At 41.6% G+C, this 25,859-nt stretch overlaps 1 protein-coding gene across 1 annotated transcript in view; it reads left to right on the top strand.

The window, feature by feature from the left end:
* LRRK2 (leucine rich repeat kinase 2) overlaps positions 1-16,895 on the top strand; it is a 69,564-nt gene extending 52,669 nt beyond the window's left edge. Inside the window, exons 38-51 of the mRNA XM_030478633.1 lie at positions 50-196; positions 527-627; positions 804-994; positions 1,659-1,819; positions 2,589-2,759; positions 4,676-4,776; positions 5,439-5,633; positions 6,634-6,827; positions 7,128-7,200; positions 8,020-8,204; positions 8,895-9,047; positions 9,815-10,023; positions 13,172-13,246; positions 15,147-16,895. Of these exons, the coding sequence (XP_030334493.1) occupies positions 50-196; positions 527-627; positions 804-994; positions 1,659-1,819; positions 2,589-2,759; positions 4,676-4,776; positions 5,439-5,633; positions 6,634-6,827; positions 7,128-7,200; positions 8,020-8,204; positions 8,895-9,047; positions 9,815-10,023; positions 13,172-13,246; positions 15,147-15,268 (2,078 nt within the window). The 3' untranslated portion in view covers positions 15,269-16,895. The remainder of the gene's footprint in view (positions 1-49; positions 197-526; positions 628-803; positions 995-1,658; positions 1,820-2,588; positions 2,760-4,675; positions 4,777-5,438; positions 5,634-6,633; positions 6,828-7,127; positions 7,201-8,019; positions 8,205-8,894; positions 9,048-9,814; positions 10,024-13,171; positions 13,247-15,146) is intronic.
* The last annotated feature ends 8,964 nt before the right edge of the window (positions 16,896-25,859 follow it).

Here is a 25,859-nt window from a genome sequence, read left to right as displayed (position 1 = left end):
GTAACTATCCTTTTTCTTTTTTTTTTTTTGTCTTATTTGTTTTTCTTAGGTGACCTTTTGGCAAATCCAGATGAACCAAGACATACCATTCCAATAGCTCAGATTGCTCCTGATCTGATATTGGCTGATTTGCCTAGAAATATTATGTTGAACAATGATGATCTGGAATTTGATGAAGCTCCTGAATTTCTCTTGGGTAAGCATTATTTTGTAGGGTCTTTTTTACAGAGCTGATGTAAACAAATCTATTGAAGTCAGTTCTGCAACATCTGGAAGAAAAATTAGAGATTTGTTTTCCGTAGAAATGTATTTCTTAAAGTATTCTGAATTTTGGGTTATTGAGTTTTGAGTTTCCATTAACTTGTATGCTAGGTCACTGGGTTTTATGTGTTTGGATTACTGATCATGAACCTTAACACAGTAGATGATCCACGCATTTTAAAATCGGACTTTTTCAGCTATTTTTTTGATAAATGGTTGATATCCCTTTGTTTTTAATATTCTTTTCAATTTTATCATTGAAAAGGTGATGGTGGGTTTGGATCTGTATACCGTGCATCCTATGGTGGAGAAGAGGTTGCTGTAAAGATTTTCAATAAACATACTTCCCTCAGACTGCTAAGACAAGTAAGAAATATTGCCTTTTTTTTACTTTAGTGCCACTCTTAGAACAGCAACCCTAGTGAAGAGTTTAAAAAGCTCAAGTAAATTACAAGACTTCACTCCAAAATATTTCTGAGTTTACTTCAGAACTATAGAGGTTATGCTATTTACAGTATTTCACCTGATTTTACAATTTACAGGAGCTTGCAGTGCTTTGTCACCTCCATCACCCCAGTTTAGTGTCCCTGCTGGCTGCTGCAATCCGTCCCCGGATGCTGGTGATGGAATTAGCTCTTAAAGGATCTCTTGATCGTTTACTTCAACAAGACAATGCAAGTTTAACTAGAACACTCCAGCACAGGATAGCCCTACATGTAGCTGATGGCTTAAGGTAAATGTGACATCTACTTTGCTGTAAAAACAGGATACAGCCGCAAGTAGGATATAATGCAAATGAAAAGCTTCTATTTTCTTATATCTCAAGTAAAATGTTCCCTGGGCCAGGCAAATGCTTTCACTTTTATGATTGATTAGCTGATATATAACATAAACTTTTGCTACTCGTTTTTTTTCTGCTAACAAGTGGCGCTTCTGTTAGTGGAGAAATAGCAAGAGTTCTGGGTGAATTTTCTGTGTGGCTATTGAAGAAAATTTTGAAGAATTAATTCAGTGCATTTTTAAGGTTCTGAAAGTCCATGAATGTCCCCAGGAGCTATCAAAGTGTGACACTAAAGTGACAAAACCTGAAAAGCAGCTTAGGGACCAGTGAAGCTTAAACTTCTAAGATTCAGTTTTCAAACTGCCAGTGACACTTCAGAGAAGACTTGGTACTAAAATGCTGCAATGTTTATGTGCCAGTAAATAGTATTTCAAAACAACTCTAAAGTCAGTATCCAGTAAGGCGGTGTCATGTTGGTGATGTTTGACATTTTTTAAGACAATATTTAACATTTGAAAGCATGCTTTACTGTTGTGGGAGTAATGCATTCAGTGTGTTTGAATAGATGCATCCCTGAATTATGAATGCTTTCAATAAATACTTTTTTGGTTAACAGGTATCTGCATTCGGCAATGATCATCTACCGTGATTTAAAGCCTCACAACGTGTTGCTCTTTACTCTGTATCCCAATTCAGCTGTTATTGCAAAAATAGCTGACTATGGCATTGCCCAGTATTGTTGCCGAATGGGAATAAAAACCTCCGAAGGCACACCAGGTGTGGAAAAATGCTTTGTTTTACAGTGCATTATGTCCAAAAATAGGTTTTTATGTAGTCTATAAGAAGTCAATCACAAAATGAAATCCTAATCATATTACCAGTTGTGATGATAGATTTATACTTCTTGACCCTACTTCCTATTCATGTTTTAACCCCTTTTAGAAGAATCAAGGATTTTACTAAAGGTTTAAAAGAGAGCAAATAAAATTATATGCATTCATTGTAATTTTTGCTGTCTTGTTTTAGTATGGTTATTGTGATATTGAAATTATACTGCTAAACTTGTTTGGTGTTCTGTTTTTCAGTAATGCACAGGTAGGTCTTAATTTCTTTGAAAGGCAATAAATATCCGCACTGTTCCCTGACTTTAGAGAAAACATATTAGTATCCATTTTAAAGCACTGAACAATTCAACAACTTCAAAAAGTGCCTTTAGGTCTTGGAAATTGAGCATGAGGGTGTGACTTCAAGTTAGGCAGTAAAGACTGCAGATTTGCCCTTCATTTTCAGTATTCATTGGTAAATGAATTATTTCATATATAATGGTGCAGGACCTCTATAACTGATGTACTGTCCCCTTCCTTTATACTGATTGCTGATATTTTTGGAGGTCTGCCACATGCAAGCTATTGCCAGCCCAGAAATAGTGTGCCATTTTTGGTTTACTTCCTGTGACATTTTCATCAATAAGTGTTTGCTCTTAAAAGGATAAAGATGGCTTCATTTGGGTATGAATCATAACTATTAATGAATGATTTATTTGCAGGATTTCGAGCACCGGAGGTTGCCAGAGGAAATGTTATTTACAATCAGCAAGCTGATATTTATTCATTTGGCTTGCTGCTTTATGACATTTTAACAGGAGGAGGTAGAATAATGGAAGGCTTGAAGTTTCCAAATGAATTTGATGAAATAGCCATACAAGGAAAGTTACCAGGTATGCCTTGTTTCTTACAGGTTTAAAATTAAGTGGACCATTTGTCCCACCTCCTCCAAAAATAACACCTCTCATGTTTTATGTTGTATCTGACAGTGATCAGAGAAGGAGGCTTACTAATTGTAATTTTTAAAAGCTTCTCCTAGTTTCATATGATCTTGAAATAAGGAGAAATAAGCACCCATTGAACATCATGTTGGTCATAATTTCATTGCAATTTCAAGGGATCTATCTGGTTCACTTTGGAAAGAAACAGAGGGTTTGTGTACTTGGGACTTTATCCAGACCTAGCTAAAACAGATGCTGCTGAAGGTACCTTGTAATACCATTTCTGGACTTCAAACATATTAATGTGGTAATGCATAACATGCACTAAGATAAACACAACTCCACTTCTGTTCTTTGATCATGATACATTACGTTAAAATAGCCGTTATTGAGAAGCTGCAAATCTTAAAATCTTTTAAAAACCTCTTGAAATCTTATTTAAATTAAAAAAAAAAAAAAAGTGCCACTTAAAAGAGCAGCAGAATTCCTATTTAAATAGGAATTCCCTTTTAACTTATCAAGAGTGCGAAGTCCATGCCCAGCTACATAACATTCTTCATAATTCCATCTGCTTTATCGTATGTGTTTGTTGGCTGCTGGAAGGAAGATTGAACAAGCTATCACACTGGATATGATATAGGCAAGCTGGACAATATAACTCAGAATCTGGCAATTTCTGTGTAAAAAGCTGTTGAAATGTTATAGTACTACAATCTTAATACGTGGTGTTCTTTCTTTACTTATTGCCCTGCAATAATGGATATACCATGAAAGATTCTTCAAGACTGAAAACTCCATCTAGGAACGGGCAGCAACTGTGCCGCTTAATCTGACGTGGCTTCTTCTCTAGGAGAGAGAGAGAGTTCATACATTTTCTACTCCTTAAGGAGAATAGTCCAGTTAATAGCTCAGACAGTTTAAACCCTCTTTCTGAAGAGGCCATCCCAAGAACTGATGGCTCACTTATCTCTTGAATGCAGCTGTCCATTTGGCTGTTTTCTGTATTGCAAGCCCTGTGAAATATTAATTTCTGGAGATAGTAGGGTTCCATCTGTGCACATGCTCATCATTTATGTCTTTCCACCAAAAAGGGATCTGGCAGAGCTCACAAGTAAACAGTGTCTATCATGTGCTGAACGTAATATGTTCATTTGCAGGTATTTTATCATTAATGTTACCTCTGTCTAATGTAGGACTGGAATATCTGCTGTCGATTATCATGAACCTAATATCTAAATCTCCCCTCTGTAAGTTTAAATCCATCCCTCTTGTCCTACCTCTGCATGTCCTTGTAAAAAGGCCCTCTTCGGATTTCTGGTTTTGTTCTTAGAGAGGTCATCGCCTATAGTCATAAGATACATATTCAAAGCCCTGAGTGGATTTTAAACTTCCATATTTCATAAATACTATATGGAGTAGTTGATCTAAATTGCTATATATTTTGTTGGAAGCTCATCTTTATTCCATATCCATATTCAATTCCACAGGAACTGAAAAGACTACAGACTGAAATGACAAGCCCTTGAATGGTCACCCTTAATCAAAACACAACTCACACATATCTGTGACTCAGTCCCAGGTATAGGAACATCAAAGAAGAAGTTAAAGCAAAATCCTTTTGCTTTAACTGCTTTTAATGCAAAGGACTCTCGCTCTAGCATTTCATGCTCTAACATTTAATGGTGGATAAGAAATTCCAAGCTGTTCATGCTGACATTTTAGCTTTACATTTTTAGAGTATGATATTTCTCGGAGCAGCTCTGTAAGAACTTAGATGAATTCTTAAAGTAAGAAGAAAGTTATTCAGAACTCTCATTTCCAAACTATGGTAAAGGCTTGTTAAGAAGTTATCTAATTTCACATTTTAGATCCTGTAAAAGAATATGGCTGTGCCCCCTGGCCTAAAGTTGAGAATTTAATTAAAAAGTGTTTGAAGGAAAACCCTCAGGAACGACCAACATCTTCCCAGGTATTACTTTGTATATGTATTTGTATTTTTATGATACATGATACCACAAAGTTGTTGTGCTTTCTAAAAAGGAAGTGGACATTTAAGTTAGTAAGAGGCACAGGGTATTTTCTGTTCTTCTTTTCTGGAACTGAAGCAGCCATGAAATATTGCCTGCTCTTGCCATCCAGCATAAAAGGTTCCATTCAAATCTAGCAACTATTTATTCTAGCCTGCTGTTTTTTCCCTGTGTTGCTGTATAGTGATTGCAGGGAAACAGGATTCGGGTTACTTCATGGTCTTTACTAGGGCTATGCAAAAAGGACTTTGTTATAGTCCTTTTAGCCTACGCCATTCCGTGCATGTGAGAGGAGGAACAGCGGTGTGGGTGTGAAACCTACTTTGGTGTGTCTGTTATCACACACCTCATTGCTCTTTGAAATGGGTGAAATTTTCAAATGCGCCTTAACCCCACTGGCTTCCTGAAATTTTAACAGAAAAATAAGAGTCAATGTCAAGTTGCTTAACACACAAAGACTGCTCATTAACAGTAGCGACACAAATGAGCAGACCTGCTGAGATACTGTGTTCATATTCTATAAAACATTGTTCTCCATCACTTGTTATTTATCACTGTACAAGTCATTGTTAATACCATGTGCATGCTGTGGCTTGCTTTGTAGGTTTATGAGATCCTGAATTCTGCAGAGCTTATCTGTTTGATGAGGTATGTTTCAATACCCAGCACAGCTACAGCAGAGTGCATGGTTGCTGCCAATCAAAGCTGCAAGAAGGCAGGAGTCTGGATAGGCAATGGGAACACAGAAAAAGCACAACTTTCATTTGTTAATCTAAATACAGATGGACATACTTGTGAGGTATGTAGGAAAGTTGCCATTTATTCTGATTTTTTGGCACCCAGATGTATTTCAGAAGAATTAATTGCATTTTAACAGCAGGATATTACTTCTGCTTTGTGAGAACAAAGACTGCTTATAAGTGAGTCATCACTGTACCCATGAAATGAAGCAAAAATGCAGCCACTTTTTCTTCTCTTCCTGCCATCCAGCCTGAACTTTCTCATAATACTGTCTTCCTGGCTTCCTTTCTTCCCCTCAGATGGAAGCTATTTCTAGCATGAAGGCTAGAACAAGGAGTAGTAGTTACACAACCCTTCGTATCTCTACCTCCCTTAACAATCCAGATGATAGTCTCTTAAAGATTCCTGTCTTCCCATGGATGCCATCTCCTTGTGCCACTTTGGGTGATATCCTCCAACAGTTTTCATTTGATTTTTGTACATCTCAGTCCTGTGCCTTCAGAAAAGGGAAAAGGTTTTAACCAGGCTTGATGTGCTGTGGTGAACATGTGTGCCAGAACTATGACTCATCGTCAAAGTTACTGAAGTTATATTTCCATCTGTTGACCATGATACACTTGAATTGGTAGGTTTGGTATAAATTACATGGCTTATTTTTCTAAAACTGATAGGAGAAAAATAAATATTAGACCAGTACTTTTATTGTTAGCAATTAAACTGAGCATACATTGCAGTGCAGTTCCATCTGCTTAATTCTCTGATGGCTTTGAGAACTTCACTAGAATAGAGAGAGAGAATATTTTTTTCAGCATTCAGCTTAGAGATTTTCCTGTGTAATGTTTGAGGGGTCCTTCCCGGCACTTTGAAGATAGATGACACAGCTGAAGATATATTCTGTTAATAGGGAATTAGATTCCTGAATGGGGAGGATAGGCCTTGGGTCCAAGGGTCCAAGGCCTAACCAGTCAGGGTCCAAGAAGATTATTTTTGTTACCAGCAATTTATTAGCATTTATCCTTACTGAATCATAACCAGGTTGTTTTTCTTTTCTAACTCAGGATATGGCAGATAGTAAAATTTTAAGTTTGGCCTTAGTGACCCTTCCTACTGAGAAAGAAAACTGGATTGTAGCAGGAACCCAGTCTGGCTCTCTGTGGGCAGTTAACACAGAAGATGAAACTAGAAGGCATCGTCTGCAGAAAATGTCAGATTCCATCACTTGTTTATACTGTAATTCTCTTTCAAAGCAAAGGTATGAATGAATTTTAAATATTTTGGGTTACATTTTGAAAATATGACTAAACAGAGATGCTCAGAAAATGACACCAGTACACTTGGGCAGTTTTGCTCAGACAACTGCTTATTTTGCCTGTATTTTCACTTAATTTTGCACCTCGTATACCTGGAGACTACATTCCTGACCACAAGTAGTCGTATTTGCTTTTAGTGTTTAGTTGTTTAGTGAAACTCTAGAAATACCAGAGGCTACTCATTTAATATTTTCTTATCTGATAAAGGCATTTCTAGAATTCTTTCTTTTATTTTATTTCAGCAAACAGAAGAATTTCTTCTTGGTAGGCACAGCTGATGGCAGACTGGCAGTTTTTGAAGACAGAGCAGTCAAGGTAGACTTCTTTGCTGTCTGTTCTACAAAATACTATCAGTGAAATGTAAAGCAGTTAACAATAGTAGCTTTATTTCATGCAGCTTATTTTTAATTGCTTCTCTCAAACTAAAAATAATTTTCTACTGCAGTCTTAGACAAACTGTACATGTTTTACAATATCTGTTGTAACAATAGAGTTAAGAGGGGAAATTATTTCTCGTTATAGGACTTTGAAAGGCCTGGCAAATTGAATAGAGAGTGACATTAATGGTTGTTATTAAGAATATTCTAATAGTTTTAATCTCCTTTATTTATTGCTGTTACAGATCCTTTTTCTTTTTGTTCAGACTAAATTTTTGTAGAACAGATGTCTTCAAAAAGATAATATTGTTTAGATTTTCTGTAGGTCAGAGTTCTGTGCGCAGAACAGATAAATGCTGGGAGCTGTTTGTATCAGCTGGTTCCTGAGCGTTAGCTCCTGGCTGTATGCAATTTAGAGCAGTGACGGAGTTGCAATGCACTGCAGAACTAGAATATGGTCCATTGTGGGATGTCTCCAAGGTACAGATGTGACTTCCCATCCAGTTCTTGAACTGTGTCAGGAGCTGCAGAAAGTATCAGTCCCAGCTCTGTCCTGTATCCACTCATACAGCCTGTTTTCAATGGGACACCTATAATGAGACTATGGTGCTTTTCAATCTCCAACATTCTGGAAAGATACCATAATGGTTCAGAAAATCTGGCTGTTTACTTTAGCAGGCTGTGTGGCCTTCTTTTAACAGTTTCTGAGTGCCTGTATACTCCTTGTTTCTAATGGAGAGTGTATTTTCTCTTGCAGTGTAAGGGTGCTACACCTTTGAAGATACTAACTATAGGAAATGTTAGCACACCACTGATGTGCTTGAACGAATCCTCATGCTTATCTGAAAAAAATATCATCTGGGGAGGCTGTGGAACAAAGATCATTGCCTTATCTAGTGATTTCTCTGTTCAAAAGCTCATTGAAACAAAGACAAGTCAACTGTAAGTTTTTTTATAAGTAATGTTACTTGGCTCTTTTGTTGTTTTGTTGAAGATGTCTGGCAGTGCTTTGATGCAACATCTTGTTCTATAGCTTGTTCTTTGAGTTCTATTGTTTCTGTTCTTTTCCTTACATAATACAGTTGGAACACAATGTGCATTAAAATAAGATCAGTGAGTAGTGTTTAAAGTGTTCGTTGCTGCTTTTAAACAAGGGATATGCATTTTTACTATATAAAGGATTTATGAAGTCAGTATCTATTCAGAAAATGTATAAATGCCACTGATCAGTTTTCTCCTGCAGTTGTATTTGTCCAGGCCCTGTCTACTTTATTTAGAATCATACACACATACTGAGCATAATATTTGTCCTTATATGTTTTTCAGTATGATATGTGTGCGTATCTTTGCCCTATATAGTTAAATCATGCATAATTGCTGACTTCTCATTATTTAGAAATTAAAAACTGAAGTTTTTGGAGTGTTTGATATAATTCTCACATGGGCAAATCCTCCATTACAGTGAGAATCTATGTCAAACTATAAGAAGATTATAGCAAACCCTTTCAGTTGTATCCAAGCCCAGTTTGTTTCTAAGGCTGAGTATTCTGTAAGAGTTAGAGGGAAGCTAACCCCACTCATAGTAGTCAATTAGATATTTTCTGTGTATCTAACTGGAGTTCTCTCTTCTAGGTTCTGTCATAACGCTTACAGTGATGCAAACATTATTTCAATAGCAATAGACAAATCCATCTACCTGGCAAAGAAAAACAGCCACTTTGTGGAAATCTGGGATAAGAAGACAGAAAAACTTTCTGAACTAATTGACTGTGCACATTTTCTTAAGTAAGTGTTTCATTTCAGATTGATGTACCAGCTCTTAAGAAAAAAATAACTCTATCTCAGTACAGATAGATGCATAGAAAGTGGAATATCACATTGCCTTCTCTAGCATATTACCTTAACCTTCTGGAGGTAAAGAATTTGCCCAGTTCTTTGAGTAAATGTGGAATTCCTTTCCTCTCTTTTGGCTGGGAACTTCAGAATATTCAATGCAGCATCTTAATTTCTTAAGACCCTTATTATATTTCACAATTTTTCTGTGATATCAAGAAGATTCATTTAACTCTGCTCAAGAAAGAAGAAAGTCTTTTGCTGTCCTTCAGGTACTAATGCTTTTGCATCCAATTCCTACCTGCATGCCCTGAATAAGTATGTCTTCTCTCTCCAGTGCACAGATTCAGTAGGAGATCAGAGTTTAATTAATAGTGACGGTGATTTTCATTTGCATTTAAATTGTTTCTCTCTCTTAATGTGCCACATGTGTTTAATTTTTATGCTAAGGTCAGGACCAGTTCTAGGTGGGCTCCTCCCACTTTGCAGTGATCCTCCTGCAGACTAGGAGACAGCAGAGAATACCTGCCTCCTATTTAAAGGTCTTTTGAAGCAGACCAGCTGGTTCTTGCTAGTTTTCATCCCAGTTTGTTTCAAGTCAATCAACTGATTAGCATTGCTGAATGATTGTTTAAAAGGCTGGTATTGAGAGAGTCATTTTAGCAGTTGTGGACCAGTGTGCCACTAGATTTTAATACAAATTCTCTCCGTGCTCATAGGGACAAAATGGAAAAACTAAACGCAGAATCAAAACATAAACTGGCTTATTCTGGAAGAGTGAAGACAATTTGCCTGCAGAAAAATACTGCACTGTGGATAGGGACAGGAGGAGGACATATCATGCTGCTTGATTTATCAACACGTCGTCCTGTGCGAGTTATAGATAACTTTTGTGATTCTGTTAGAGTCATGATAACAGCTCAGCTAGGTAAGTAAAACCATCAAATGATGTGTACTTTAAAATCAGTGCCAAGTTCAGGATTCTGTGTCCTGTTTGGCATGGTGTTCCGGAACAGATTAGTGTTTCCTATGTTGTGTTCATTCATTCTATTCCTCCGCTGTCATCTTCAGTCACTTTCAGACATTCCGGTGTTGGCTGAGTACCAGCAGGCTGTCATACCTGTGCCCACATAAACAGTTCTCCCTGGCTTGTCACTGATCAGCACATGAACACACCCCACCTTCACTGTGTCCTTGTGCCATGCTTCAGCGCAGCTCTCACTATGTTCTGTCTGATAGTCTTTGTCTCGATCTGTGTCTGCCTGTGTTCTTTCTCCATCTTAACTTTTATGCTTCTGGCTTTTCTCTCTGTGGAGCTTGTTAGGTTTTAATAATTTTTCCTTAATTGCTTCTTACCTAGTTTTCTTCTCCCGTCCTTATTCTGAAATGGTTCTTTTAGGTTTGGGTCACAGCAGATCACAGCAAAGCTGGGAAAGTCCTACACCCTTGGGCTCAGGGTGCAGACTTGCACATATTTGCTGCTCCTCTCACCAGGCCAGTTGTTTTGAGCTGCTGTAGGCAGAGGGTAGTTGTGGGTTTTCCGTGGTAATTACAAACAGCCAGAGGAGCATGGTTGAGTATGGGGCATTCTTGGCTGTTGTAATTTCCTTCACCTGTACACTTTCCTGCACCTCTCCCAAAAGTAATAAAGGTCACAGCAACTCGAGAGTTCATTGTACTGCAGTGGTGGGTTCACTCAAAATACGCATATTACTTCAGAAAGTACTCTGTGGCACATGTGGATTCCCATTGCCTTCCACTGTGTTTTGAAAAAAGCTCTGGACTTCCCTTGCCAGTGTGATTTAGTGTCAAAAAAGACTCCAAAGCTTTTGTTGTGGGCTCAGAAACATGTTGTGATGCTGCTACCAAACTTCACAGTTGCAGGCTGTGGATGTTTTTTCATTACCATCACAAACTTAATCTAGGGGCTGTTTTTTCCTTTCTGGCACCATAAATATCCACAGACTACAGTTAGCTCAGAGTGCTGACATGGGTACGAGACAAAAAACCTCCATCTTCTTCTGACTTGCCTTTGCCTGAGGCAGCAAGTTTGTAGAGTCTGTGCAGCCCTCAGCTGTCAAGAGAGCCAGCTTTAGAGTCCAGATATGCTAGCGCAGCATTTTCAGTCCTTCTAGTCCTGGTAGCTGCAGTACTATAAAGAGACATTTTATTTTTAGGATTTGTAAAGAATAGTTACTATGAAAACAAAATTTCTGCCTCACTTATTACTGTCACTGATAGGGAAAGTATGTTCTATAGAATAATACAGTGTGATTTAAAAGGCCTTGAGTCTCATAGTCTGTTTCTAGTCACCTCAACATTTTTAATCAAAATTTTATGTATAGAAAAGTTAATACTTCAGGAGAAAGAGTTTAGCTGCATTTGCACGAATCCCAAAAATGTCAGGTAAGATTGATACATGCAGTTTGATGTGTACTTTTTTCGTTTGATCATCTTTTCCCAGCAATTATTTTATAAGGGTTGAGGTTTTTTCCTAAATTCAAGGAGTTTGTTTCTGCTGTGATTTTCACAGAATCAGCGAAAATGGCACTGAGGCTGCTGAACAATTCTTCATAGTAACTCATTACTTGTGTGAAATGAGAGAAGATAGAGGGAAATACTTTTGTATTAAATAGTTTAATTTAAGATTAAAATATAGAATGTCAATCAGATGTAAATATTTCAGGGAAAAGAGATTGCCAGACTTTGAGATATCAATTTTATCTTAGTTCGTATATGAATGTGGAAATATAATGTCGTTTTCTTACTCTCTCACCTAACACATTGACGTATAATAGACATCAGACTTACCATAGAGAATGATTTATATAGTAAAAAAGGACCCTAATCTGAATAAGATACATTATACTTCAGTTTCAATCACTTTTATAAGGAGTATGGATAGGACTGGTTGCAGAAGAAATTAAAGTTATGAAAAATCTGAGCATGGAAGATGTGTGTGGTTCCCAACAGCCCTCATCTACCACAAGCGGAATTAAATCAATATCAAAGGAGAATATACTGCAGATCTCCACACGGCAGGGAAAATCTCTCTCTACCTTGCAGAGGTCCTGGGGGATCCACTAGAAACATTTGCTGATCCAGAAGGAATGTATCATGGGGACTGCAGCGTAGTCACACGAAACTTCCAAGGCTGTGGCTTTCCCAGAAAGCCATTTCCAGTCTATTTATACCCCAGAAACCCTCCTCATCTTTTCCCAGGGGAAGTTTGTAAGACTTCATGTATAAAGAGGGGAGGGCTGCAGAAAGGACCTATTCCTTCCGTGGCCTGATCCGTGACCCAGGTGCATAGGCTGGGTCCTGTATTCCTCTACTAGTGTACAGCCAAGGGCTCACCTCCCTCCTTGTGCTGCCAGTAGGACAGGGGGCTGCTGTGGCAGGAGAACTTGTAACAGCTTCTATCTATCTTGCAAGACATTTAGAAACAAGTCTTGTTGGGAGAAGTTGATAACTGAAACACTGGCATGTTCCACTTAGCCCTCTGTGATCCAACCACTCCTGTCTTCCTAGTCTTTTTTGTGTTATTCAGTAGGCACCTTCCTGTGATCCATCCCCTATTTCTACTGCCTTGCTAACGCTCCTTTACCACCTACATGCCATAGTTGGTTCAGAACGCTTTTCATTAGTTTGTATCATATTTGGTTGTTTTTCATTTTTCATAAGCAAACTGATTACTGGCACCTTCTGTCTCTGCTGTGCGCTGGGACTTCATTTGCAGCCTCTCCCTTTGCTGTGACATCTGTTTCCTGTGACTCTACTACCTCTGCTTGTGGTATATAATAGGGTGCTTTGTTCTCAGGCTTGTTCAACAGGCTGGTCGGCTGATCCGGTGCTTATGCCTTTGAACCCTGATAAACCCCTACATTAAGTGGAGACATGAACTATATTGTTTTCATGTCTGGGTTTTTCATGATTAATGATTTTGAATAAGGGGTCCAGTTGACTGAACTCTGCTTTCTGTCCTCTTCGTGGCATGATGTCATCTACTCTTTCTATCCTTAAATTACAAAGTTCCCATTTAAATGAAAATTCCATGTTTTATTTCTTTGAAAAAGGGAGTCTCAAGAATGCAGTCCTGGTTTTGGGATATTGCTATAAACATGACACTGAAGACAACAAATACCACAAAGGTACCTGAGCTGTGTTTTATTAATTTGTGTGATTAGCAGAGTAGACACTCTTATGCTTGACTGCCCACTGAGAGTGGAGAGTTGATGATCATCATTCGATGTTATTGAAACATCATTATTAGTTTTTGTTGTCTTTGCATTTCTGAGCTCCATACAAAGTAACAGTAACTTTCAAAAATGGATCAGAGGAAGCCACTCGTTGAAGTATATAATATAATTTGCTCGAAAACTGTAGAGTAAATGTCACTATCTAATCAGAGAATGTATCAAATGAATTTCCAGAGGGGTCTGTGCTAGGTCAGGAATCCTCAGTGTTTTCATGAATGATGTGGATGAAGACATAGTGAATGTGCTTTTCAGATTTGCAGACAATTCTCAGCTAAGGCAAAGCCACAAGCACACTGGAGGGCAGGATTAGAATTCAAAATGACCTTGACAAATAGAACAAATGGTCTGGAAGGAAATAGGATACATTTCAGTGAGGACAAATGCAAGACCTGTTACTTAATTAGGAATGATCCGTTGTACCAACATGAGGAAATGATCAGCTTAAACAGCGGTGCTGCACAAAAAAGGGTTATAATTGGTTGCAGGCTGAACATGAGTCAACTGTGTCACGTTGCTGCAGAAGAGGCAAACACCAAAAAAAGCGGTGTCTGTAAGATGTGAGCCAATTCTAACGCTCTGATGAGTGCTGGTATGGCCTCTGCTCAAGGAGTGTATCCATTTGGAGCATTGCTGAATGATCCAGATTATTAGGAATAGTCCAGAGGAGAGAAATGCAATCTGCGAGGAAATGCTGCAGGAGGTTAAGTTGTTTAATATAAATTAATCTTAGAACAAAATAATAGGTTTCAAATATGTAAATAAAGAGGAAGAGAATAAAGACTTCTACATCTTCCCTGTGGGTAGGATAAGGGCTAACCAGTTTCTATTACAACAAGGGAGATTTAGGTCAGACATCAGCAAAAGCTTCTGGACAATTGGGATAGCAAAGTGCTGGAAATGGAATGTAGAAAATCTCCATCTTTGGGTTTTTCTAAGAACAGTTACGGTTGATGTTCTGATCAATGCCCTTCTTCACCTTGATCTTACCCCAGTGAATCCTAAAAACATGGCAATGACAGCATAAAGTTAAGGGTGGCAAGTGCAGATGAGCTGACTGTTTGGAGTAAAATACGAATCAAACTTACAGCAGTGGTTTTTATGTTCTGATATTCCCTGATTATTACCGTAAGAATGCCTATTGCCTTTTTAGCCTTTTTATTGTATTTGAGAGTGCCATTAATTATACAGAAAGGAAATAGAGGCTCCCAGAAACCTTGGGGCCAACTCACTCATGAGTTGTGAGCAGTAACTCATGCAAGTATTCTCAATTATCCTTATTCCACTAAAAGCAGTGTGAATTCTCCATGAATAAAGAGCTGTTTGCATGAAGGGAAATTGAAGAAGTGACCTTTTCCCAGTATACTCACTACCTTATGAAATCAGTTTTCATTTTTAGTTTACAATGAATGTGTTTTGAGTCTTGTAAGCATTTAGGGTATATCTGCTCAGGAAAACAGAGATGAAATTTTATGCAGGCACTTCAGTACTAGCATTAGCTGTAGTTCAGGCCAGCACCTTATGGCCTACAGGCACCAAAAATGGTTTTTCAAGTGCTTTTAAATGGTCTACTCTAAGTTTAGGAACTAGAATCCAAATCATCGTGCAAGTACATACAGCTCGTAACTCATAACTGCATCACCTCACACATAAAGTGTCATATAATTTGTCTTCCAGGTCCTAAGCATCAAGCTTCATTGAGGCAATTTACAAGTAATAAGCACATACGCAAAATCGATTCTAATTATGCAATAACTTGTTTCTGTGACAGTTTTCAATTGTATTTTTTTTCCAGAATTACAGTCCTGCGTGTCAGTGTGGGACATTAACCTGCCCCATGAAGTGCACAACCTGAAAAAACATATAGAAATGAGACAGGAATTAGCAGAAAAAATGAAGAGCTTTTCTTTGGACTGAAAAAATCACCCTGCAAGTGCCATTCTTTTTCTAGTCTTCCTTCCTAATGTACCGTGCAATATTTACAGCTTCTACTTGCTGGGGGTTCAACTGAAAACCAGGAAGAAAAATGCCATGAGAGAGGCAGTTGGTATTCACAGGATATCAGGAAAAAAGAAGGATAAGTGATTTGTAATATTTGAAAGGACAGAAATATATTGAGGATTTCTGAATCTAAAGTGTTATCACGCATCTGTTGTTTACTTGTGAAGTTCTGCTCTCAGCAACTGTGGCTCAACTTCAGTACAACATTGTTCATCCAGTTTTTGATCCCAGTTAAATTGGGAATAAGCCAGGACACTATAAATGGCTCTTACTTCATTATCTCTACCGAGTTGACACTGTAATAAGGAGCAAAATTTAAGCCTGTTTATTGCAGTTTGCATGTATGAGTTTGCTCTGATGATTCATGCGTTAGTAATAAGACAGAGCTTATGACCCTGATTATATGAAAGAAAACATTTTATTTTATGTAATAGCAGTGTTTAAAAGAACGTATGACTACCTAGGACTCCCTGAAAACACATGGCAGAATAGTCTTTAGTTCTTCCATGAATAATTGACTTTTTTTGTTACAATCAGAAAAACAACCCCATTGTGCTACAATAATAAAATAGCTCTGAATTCAGAATCTAAATACACCAACAGGCTGCGGCAAGTTGGTGTCCTCTTGCAGTACTGCAGTCTGCCTTGCTCTCAGAGATGTAGTCACAGCATTACGAACATTACCATTCACATACATCTGTTGCACAGCTCACTTTGAAAAGCCCAGAGAAAACACAGGGTGAAAGCTCTGATCTAAACACTGCTCCAGCCTGTACCACACAGAAAGCAGCAGGCTGCTGTGGCCAGACAGCAGCTTATCTCTGAAAAACAAAGGCATTTGATATTTCTAATGTGCAAAGTTTCCAGTTATTCTTGTATTAATGTAGATAGTTCTTTGGGGGATAAGGAGGGGAACCTTGAGGAGTGTAACAATTGGCTACCTTTTGCATATAATGACCAGAATTTGTTGCCACATGACTTCATTCAAGAGATGCCTTTTGCTGCTCTTGGCTATAAGTCCAAGCTGCTTTTTACAGCCTGCACTGACCTGCTCTAAGTGCTTTATTTCTGTCCATCAGAAGACAGATGTAGTTTTCTTTTTGGATGCCAAAAGAATCAATAGGGTGCTCCTGAACTCTGAAGGAGTGGAGTATCCAGAGCCATTCCTGAGTCTACGGAGCTGAACAAGGTTGAGCAACCAAAAAGTTCTCAGTTCCATTTTTACAGTTTTGAAGACATTATGTACGAGGACAACAGCATTTGTTGTGTCCAACTCTATCGTTGGTCTATTTCCTGCCATGTGTTAAGTGCGTACTCAGGATTCCTTTCAGATATGCACCCCAGGTTTTATGTATTTGTGTAATCTGCATACTGAGAATAATTTGCTATTTATATGGGATTTTATAACTAGGAAAATATATATTATCATGAATACTTTTTTAAAAGAAATAGAATATATGTATTGTGATTATGTTTATTTATAAGTAATTTTGAAATATAAGCCTTAAACCTTTTTATTAAACCTGTGCTTTGTTAATAACATAGTCTACTATCTGACTGCTGAATTTCCAAGGAGCTTTTGGGTGCAGTTTTTGTGGCACTTAATTCCCTACATCAAATCCCCGTTATTGTTCTCTGTCTCATAGTGCACACCTTGAGCCCCTTTTCATTCCGCAGTTTGTCTTCTACTCCGTGTTCCTTGCAGCCTTTCCCAGAGACAGGAGATGACCTGTAAGCAGAACCGTCCTTGCAGTCATGGGTCACCTCTTCTGAGATTCATATGGAAAAGAATGATCCATAAACTGGGTTGGGCCCACATGCTGGGTATTACAGGGATAGCAAAGAACAAAGGAGATAACAGCAACCAAAGGTTAGGCAGGAGGTCATTACAAGCTGACTAAATTGGCCACTCTTGAATTATATCAGTAATAAGAAGGTAAAAATCTGTAACAGTGAGACCTCACTTGGAGTACTGCGTACAGTTCTGGTGTCCTCAACATAAAAAGGACATGGAGCTGTTGGAGCGAGTCCAGAGGAGGGCCACGAGAATGATAAGAGGGCTGGAGCACCTCCCGTATGAAGACAGGCTGAGAGAGTTGGGGCTGTTCAGCCTGGAGGAGAGAAGGCTGCGTGGTGACCTCAGAGCAGCCTTCCAGTATCTGAAGGGGGTCTACAAGGATGCTGGGGAGGGACTCTTCCTTAGGGACTGTAGTGGTAGGACAAGGGGTAATGGGTTCAAACTTTAACAAGGGAAGTTTAGATTAGATATAAGGAAGAAGTTCTTTACAGTGAGGGTGGTGAGGCACTGGAATGGGTTGCCCAGGGAGGTTGTGGATGCTCCATCCCTGGCGGTGTTCAAGGCCAGGCTGGACAGAGCCTTGAGCCACATGGTTTAGGGCAAGGTGTCCCTGCCCATGGCAGGGGGGTTGGAACTAGATGATCTTGAGGTCCTTTCCAACCCTTACGATTCTATGCTAACAGGGGTAACCCGCTGTGACTATTTAGCTGTATTGCTAAATCCCCCTGTTTCATAGCATATGAAGCTCATATGGAGCACGGTGATCCACTTGCATCTTCCTGGAACACTTTTTAGCAGCGGAAGAAAAGAGTTGGAGAAGATTTGGCATTGGTACTTCTTGTCACTCTAGCATTTGACACAGTTTAGAAGCGCATCTCTGGCCCATGCTGCACAGCTGCTTGTCTGCCCAGCATTTCATGGAGAGAACAGTGACAGGGCAGTGGAAGCCCTCAGCACCCATGTCTTTTCCAAGTGTGGGAAGGCGCTGGAAGGAGGCGGCTGCAGAACTGTTTGGCCAGGAGCCGGCAGGCAGTAAGTGTACAGGTCCAATTTAGAAGCGCTTGGGGACTGGCCTCCCCTTCCCAGCTGGGACACACGACTGAGGGGAAGAACAGCACTTCTTGTGACAACCATTTCAACCTGTGCTGTAAGAAGACCTGTTTCCAGAGACATCCCGACTGGGAAACTATAAGGAAAGAAAAAAAGATCCATGACTTTGTGTTCCCCCTGTTTTTAGTGGGGCTGTTTGGAAACCAGTAGCGTGAAGAGTACAACCTCTATCAGCTGTACAAGCTCTATCAGATATAATGCTTCCTGTATGCTTAGGAGAGCATCCAGCACCTCAAAACAGAAAGATAACCCTTACCTCAAATAAAAGCCTGTTTGCTCAAGGGAAACAAGCAGCAGGGTTTGGCTGTGATTTAACACCTGAGCTGGGACATGGAATTAACCCCATGTTCCTCAGAACAGTGCAGCTAAAGGATACTGGGGTTTGGACAAGGAGACAAACTGTGCAGAGTGAGCTGAGTGCTCTTTCCCCTCCTGTGCTAATGCCTTTAATTAGGGTCATTTTTTTTATTAGTTGCTGGCTCTGACAGAGTCACCTGTACAGTAATTTTCACCTCATTTCTTTTCAACCTTGTTTCCTGGTTAATCCCACTGTAAACAAGCCACACAGCCTGATTTCAGGTACTTTCTGTATTATATCCTGGCATTCCTCTTGCTCTGAAATCTCATATTACCTCTTGCATCCCTTATTATTATCCTATTGCTTCTTCATGCACCACTTTAGGGAGGAGGAGAGAGAATGAGGCCTCCTGGGAGTGAGTTGATCCCCAAACATGAACATTTGTCATTACTGTCACTTAATAACCCATCTACCTGGAGTGAGCAAGACACATAACCCATTTTATGAGGAACTCTTCAGATACCAGAGACATGAGAAAGTAGTGAAGGAAAAAAATGAAGACAATGAAATTCATATTTTCCTATTAGTTTCTCAAGTAGAAATGAGCAATTCCTCTTCTCACTTATCTTCTGGCATTTAACTCATTAATTTAAATAGCTCCCGGATTTTCTGATCAGAACAAGCAGTTGTTCTCGTTTTTCTGTCTCAATTAGTGCTTTACCCATATTATGAACTCATCCAGGCCTCTACTGACCTGCACATTCTCTTACATAAAATCTTATTCAAGGCCTTTGAACAAGTATAAATAAAACCCACATTTCTTGGTGGCCAGTGCATCACTTTGTTAACTTTCCCAATTATATTTTTTGTATCTCTGTAAAATTTTATTAGCTTGTAAGTACAGGGTGGCACAATCACAGGAGAGCTGAGAATCGCACTTATTGCATATCTGTATTTTCCAATGATTTTGTGAGGGGATAAAACCACACCCCACACGATGTGTTACTGTATTAGCAGAGGGAAACGTCATTTAGCAGAAATTGAGAAGCAAGTGAAACATGCAGTGTACAGCTTCAGGAAGGAACTTGCTGTATTTAGGAGCTGTGCAGGTGCTGCATGAAGCCAGCAGTGCCTGTAGCTGCAGACACCTCAGTAAGACTCCTCAATAGTTACACTGGCTCCTGTTCAGTTCAGTAATGGAATTACAGGAAGGATCAAATTGTGAAACAACTCTTTTCCCTGCAATGACCTTACGATGACTGGTACCTACCATTTACATGGTTTATTTGGGCTGAGCGGTAAACTGGAATTACTTTAGAAAGTTATTAAAAATCACAGTAGATCTGTTAAAGAAAACAGGTAATTTTAAAACAACCCCAGTACAATTCTGGTAAAAACAAAATGCAAGTAAACACAAGCCAAGGTTTTTTTTTTTCCCCAACCTTTTCTTCTGCATTGCTTTGCTTTTCTTGCTGCCTGAGGAGGTGGCAGGTGAACACTGTCAGGTTCATTAAGCACTGGGTTCCATCCCTACAAAGCCTGGCACTAATTACTGAGCAGATACTTAAAAATCAATGTGATGGCTCTGGCATATCTGATTATTTACTTCGCTTCCACCACAGCCCAGCAGCGTCAGTGACCTGAAAAGTTGAGGTGGAAAGAAATTAAAATCATCTTCTGTGGCGATTCCAGTGTTTTGCCTTTTCTGGGCTTTTTTCTTAGGCTTTTCCCAGGCTTTTCCTGTGCCACCTCTTGGTGCTGCCTCTGGACGGGGGGCAGCTGTGCCTGGAGAGGGGCAGGGCTCTTGGCTGTGGTGGGCTTCAATCCCACTCCTGTCCAGCCGAGAAACACAGAAACTACTTGGCAGCCTAGGGAGAACAGAGAAGGAAAGAAGAAAGAAAAGGAGAGAGGAGGAGGAAAGGGGGAGAGAAGGAAAAAGAAAAAGAGAGGGGGAAGCAGGCAGGGTGACAGTGCTCAGCAGCACAGTCCAGCACTGCAGGGCCAGGTTCCCCACTGCGTGCTGCCATTGACGCCCAGCGTCCCCACACCTGCAGGGCTGTCCCCAACAGGGAGGACAGGGCAGAAAACCTGACCATGCAGCGCCCAGATGGGGCCACAGCTCTTCCCTCCTTCCCCAACAGATCCCCCTGAGGGGAGGTGCACGGGCTGCACCAGCGCTGCCCTCACGGCCCCACCAGGGTGGTGATGGGCAGCTCAGGCTGCTCCTGCCCATTGTCACCGCAGCGAGGGCCCCAGCTTGACCACCACAGCTCCCCCTAAGGAGCAGCCCGAGGCCAGGCTCGCTCTGTCCTTTCCCAAGGGAAGGATGACCCAGAACGAGTCACAGAGGGAAAGGAGAGGCCTTGGTTTCCCCGCAGGCCCTGGGTCAGCCGGATGTGGTGGCAGGAGCGCAGTGACTCAGTTCACTGGGTCACACACCTCCAGCATCTCCACAACCTCCTCCCCTGCTCCGGCACAGCCTGACCCACACAGCACCATCACGTGTGAGGACACGGCCTGGCAGGACAAGCCTTTACATTGCAGAAAGCAATTCACGCAGCAGCAATGGAAAAACCTGGCTCTTTGCACTGTGAGTACATTAACTTTAGCTCAGTTCTGATTGTTCTTGCCTTGACATCTCTGCAGTTGCCTTGAAAACATCTGTGCTCTATGGAGTGACAAGAAACTTCCACCCACACCATCACCCACCAGGCTCCTGGGCTCTGACATTTGGACTTTAAATCAACCGAGCCAAGGCTGCAGCTCAGAAGCGTTCACTTTGCATCATCAGAGGTCACAACAAATACAGTTAACAGAAAAAGCTGCAGAACCACTGGCAGAGCTCTGCGCCCTTGAAGAGCAGCAGCAGCAGCGTTGGCAGCTCGTGAAGCAGAGGGTGGGTTGGTTGGTGGTGAAGCTGCAGCAGACATGCGGCAGCTCCCCCACGGCCGTCCCCTCCCTGGCTGCTGCCGCTGACCTGCGGCTGTGCACAAACCCACAGCAACCCGATGAGAGGATGGGCAGGGGAAATACCTGCTTAGTTCTTTTCAGCAGAAAGGCTGTGCTGAAAGACCATCCTGCAGGAGGTCTGCACACACCAGCCAGGAAACCATCACTGAACCTGCTGGGTTTGGGGAGACCTCACACAAACCTATGGGGAAGCCAGTCCTGCACAACTGCAGCTTTCTTATGAATGCCCATATAAAACCCACATTAATTTTTGCCATTTTGAAGCCCTCTGCTCAAACTCAGGTCTCTGCTGAGCTACGTCCACAGGTGGGCAAAGTAAACAGTCGGCCTGATGCCCCAGCTAAGGAGATGCTGACCCCAGGGTGCTCCATCTGCACCCATGGCTCATTATCCAGGTCCAAGAGAGGCCACCTCAGCTATTGGGACTATTAGGGTCTGATCCCCCTGCAGTGGTGCCAGCTGCGTTAAGGAAGATGCTTCCCCTCTCCACACACCTCTACAGACTGCATTGGGGACAACTCTCACATTAGCCTAACACTGTCAGGAATAGGCAAAACTCAAAGGATGCTGGTGAATCAAGCACAGGTTTAATGAGTTTCCCATTACTCTGAAAAAGTTCAGGATTTGAAAAGTGAATTTCTCAACTTGAGGAGTTTCTAAAGCAAAATCCCCACTAGAGCCCATGCTCCCAGCCGAGGCAGAGCAACAGCAGCCCCTAAGGGTGGGGAACCAGAGGCCTGTGCGCTGTGCCCAGTTTAAAGGCCGTGGTTGTTCATTCTCACTGTTAATAACTAGTCACCAGGCAGGTAATTAAGCTTCCATAAACAGTCCTTTTCAAGCATTATCCATGCATCACAACTGACCTCCTCCCCCTTTGTTTCTTCTTCTAAATAATAGCATGCGCTGAGCACGCTGCAACTGGAAAATCTCATGAGCAAACACACTCCCACCTTGTAATTACAGGGAAGTTTGTGAAGAAAAAAAACTCAAAAAACATTCTATTCCCTGTTTTTACAGGGATTACAGCTAAAAACAGTCCCCAGGAAGGGACACAAACACCCGAGCTCTGCAGGGGCTCACAAGTAGCTGGTGCCAAGAATCAGTCCTGCTGGAAGAGTCTGAAATCCCCATGGCTGGAGCTGGGGGGCAGCATTCAGTATCGGCAGCTACAACAAAACCGGTGCAGATGCACACAGGACCAGCTCCCGCAGGGCCCCAGCACAGGGTGCCCAGGTGGGGTGGCTCCAAGAGACACATTGCTCACACCACAAGGAGCATGTGGTGGGGAGGCTCCTGCTGAGAGGATGCCGGTGGCCCCAGAGAGGAGCAGGGATGGCCAGAAAGACTCCAGCTTGCCTGAATACAGGCCTGGAGATGAGGGCGCACAGGCAAGGAGCTCCTGTTCTATTCCACCTCACCTAGGTGTTTTTCTTCAGTCAAAGGCTTTCTCCTGAACAAACTTTGCTCTCTGGTTTAAAAGCCTTCTGGGCTTTGACTGTGTCGGCTTTGACCAGCACCAGTCTCCTTCCACGCAGGCATCTCTCCAACACACCAGGAGAACAAAGCACAAAACTGCTGTTGCTATTCAGTTGCCTTCTCACTGCTGAAAGATGGAAATACCACTGTCCTGGTTTCAGCAGCAACTAGAAATGCTTTGGAAAGGACCCTTAAGCCATGGCAGGAGGGAAGGATGAAGCATTTCATATCATTTTGACTAAACCAGCAGAAACACACGCCAGCGCTCTAGTGAGGAGTGCAAGGGCAGGAGCTGGACAGACCTGCAACACCAAACCTTTGCCAGGATACTGAAGGCAGCAGGCAGGGACCCTCAGGCAGGGTCCCTTAAGGCTTCTTGAAGCATTAACTACTATACATTACCATACATGCAGGCAGAGATTTTCTCTAAACTACAGATCACCGCCAAAGCCAAATATTAAACATGATTTGCATTAATTAAGTGTTGTTAGAAAAAAGTGTCTTTACAAGAAGTAACTTTGCTACTAAGCACCAATCTGAGTAAGCAATCCATGCAGTAGATTTATCCCCACACACCTCTGCTTTCTGGAGTGCCTTTTAAAAGCAGAGATCTTTGCAAGTATCCCCAAACTGTTCTCATTTCTCATCTTCCCAGAAAAAACAAGCTGCAGCACTTGGTTGCCTCTGAAGAAACAGTGAGCAGAGAGTTCTAGTATCACCAATGCCACCAGAGAGGTGACCAAGCCGACACATCCTCCTGTTTCCATGTTAACACATCAGTAACAGGTTACACAGGACATCCCTAGTACTGCATCTTCTCACAAAAGAACGAGATAGCAAAGGAACAAGGCAACAGCTGCCTCCCTGACCTTGCCTCATTGGTGCAGTTAATCACAGCTGCATTTGTACCAAATATATATCTGCCTCTGAGCGTTCCTAAGCAACTGTGCCGACTACTTAGGGCTCACTTTGTCAAATGTGTCCCTGAAAAGCTCAAGAGGATCCGGGGCAGGGCCAGGTGGAGGAGGGAGAGCCCCTGCCCAGCTCCATGCAGGATGGACTCCGCCAGCCCGTCTCTCTGTCCCACCACAGAGCACCCCACGCATGCAAACAGGCACCCAGGGCAGAGCCAGGCCAGGCCCCGCACCCACAGTGCAGGAGAGCTTCTGAGATGGAAAGAGATGAATTATCTCTCCAATAACTCCTCTATTTCTAGGATGAGGATTTCAGGGCAGTGGAGAGCAGCTTGGGTTTGCTTTTTAAAGGAAGCCTGCTACTTTGGTTATCCCACCCCCTTTCCCTCTGCAGACAAACAAGCATTTCTTCCTCACCTTTTCTACTAGAAAAGTCAGGAGAGAAAGAATGAAAAGAGCCTAAAGTAGGGAAATTTCCACTCATGCACCCACTTCACTCTCTTCATCTGTCCCACAACAGGCACCAATACACACACAGAGGTGGCAAGAAAGATTGAGCAACAGGCAGCATGAAGACAGTAGCCACAACGTACAGGAGGATCCATCACAGTCTGACTTCCATAGCCGCCCCATCATGCTGTTAACATACCCCCAGGACCACACACCTCACCTGACTCAGGAGCACAGCACATTGCTCGTCTAGAAGACAGCATTATTATAAATTACATTCATTTATTCCTTGTCAGCTGATGTTCAGTTCCCCCCGCACAAAATTCTCTCTCACAGCTGTGGGGTTTGATCACATCTTCAAAAAAAAGCAAACTAGCGGAGTTTTTACTCTGCTAGCTTGCTTTTTGCTGCCTCCTCCAAAGAACAAACACCTGCCCTGCACAGCCTCCCATGCCCATGGAAACACCCTGTCCCATATTCTGCTGTACCATAAATCACAGTCACAGAATGGTTTGGGTTGGAAGGGACCTTCCAAAGATCACCCAGTTCCAACTAAAGATCATCCAGTTCCAACCCCCCTGCCACAGGCAGGGACACCTTCCACTAGACCAGGTTGCTCAAAGTCCAACCTGGCCTTGCACACTGCCAGGGATGGGACATTAAGCAAGCAAGCACCCTTGCTGAACTCCTGCAGGTGGCAGGGCTGGCTATGTCCTCACCTTTTTCTTTCTCTGATTAGAAATCGTTCATCACATACCCAGAAGCACAGCACCGAGTGTGCCAGCTTAACTCAAAAGGTTTTACAGCAGCTTCTTGTCAACATTGTGTGATTGTGACTCAGGTGCTGGGCTTCCAGGACATGGGACACTTGAGCTGCAGCTCAAGGGACGTGGGACACCCACATCCAGGAACAGCACTCCAGGTCCTGGAGGCAGCCCAGGCGCCCCTGCTCCTGCTAACACAACCTCTGCCCCAAGAGCATGGCAGAGCGGAGCAGAACCCAAACCATCCAGCTGGAAGCGGGAAAGACTTTTTGCCCAGAAAGACAGCTGAGGGGGACAGGGAAACCAGGGTAGTTGCACACAGCGTGCTATGAACACATCGTGTAAGGGGTCAAAATCTCTTCCCCTGCATCCTCTCTACTCAACATTGTGTAAGAGCCAAAGATAAAAACAGATAATTTTGACCATGTTTCCTGACCCAGAAAATGGTATTTTTTCATCTATCCCTCCGTCAGAAGACACACATCAACATCAAGGTTTCCATTTCCCTTAGGACATCCACTCTTTTCATTTTTCCATACTACACTCACTTCTACACAATGTAAATAAATATGACCAAAAAAAGTCACTGCTATAAACTACTATTTTCTTTGGAACATGCTGGTTAAGGTGATGACAATGTGTGGAACAAGCAGAAGTGGTTCTAGTGTAAGAACCAACCCCTCTGTGGAGAGAAAACAAAGAACACAGCAACACAGGTTCAACTGAT

Source organism: Strigops habroptila, chromosome 3, assembly GCF_004027225.2.
Source record: "Strigops habroptila isolate Jane chromosome 3, bStrHab1.2.pri, whole genome shotgun sequence".
NCBI classification, from domain to species: Eukaryota; Metazoa; Chordata; class Aves; order Psittaciformes; family Psittacidae; genus Strigops; species Strigops habroptila.
The sequence above is the reverse complement of the archived record's forward strand: the minus strand, read 5'-3'. Positions and strand labels throughout refer to the sequence as shown.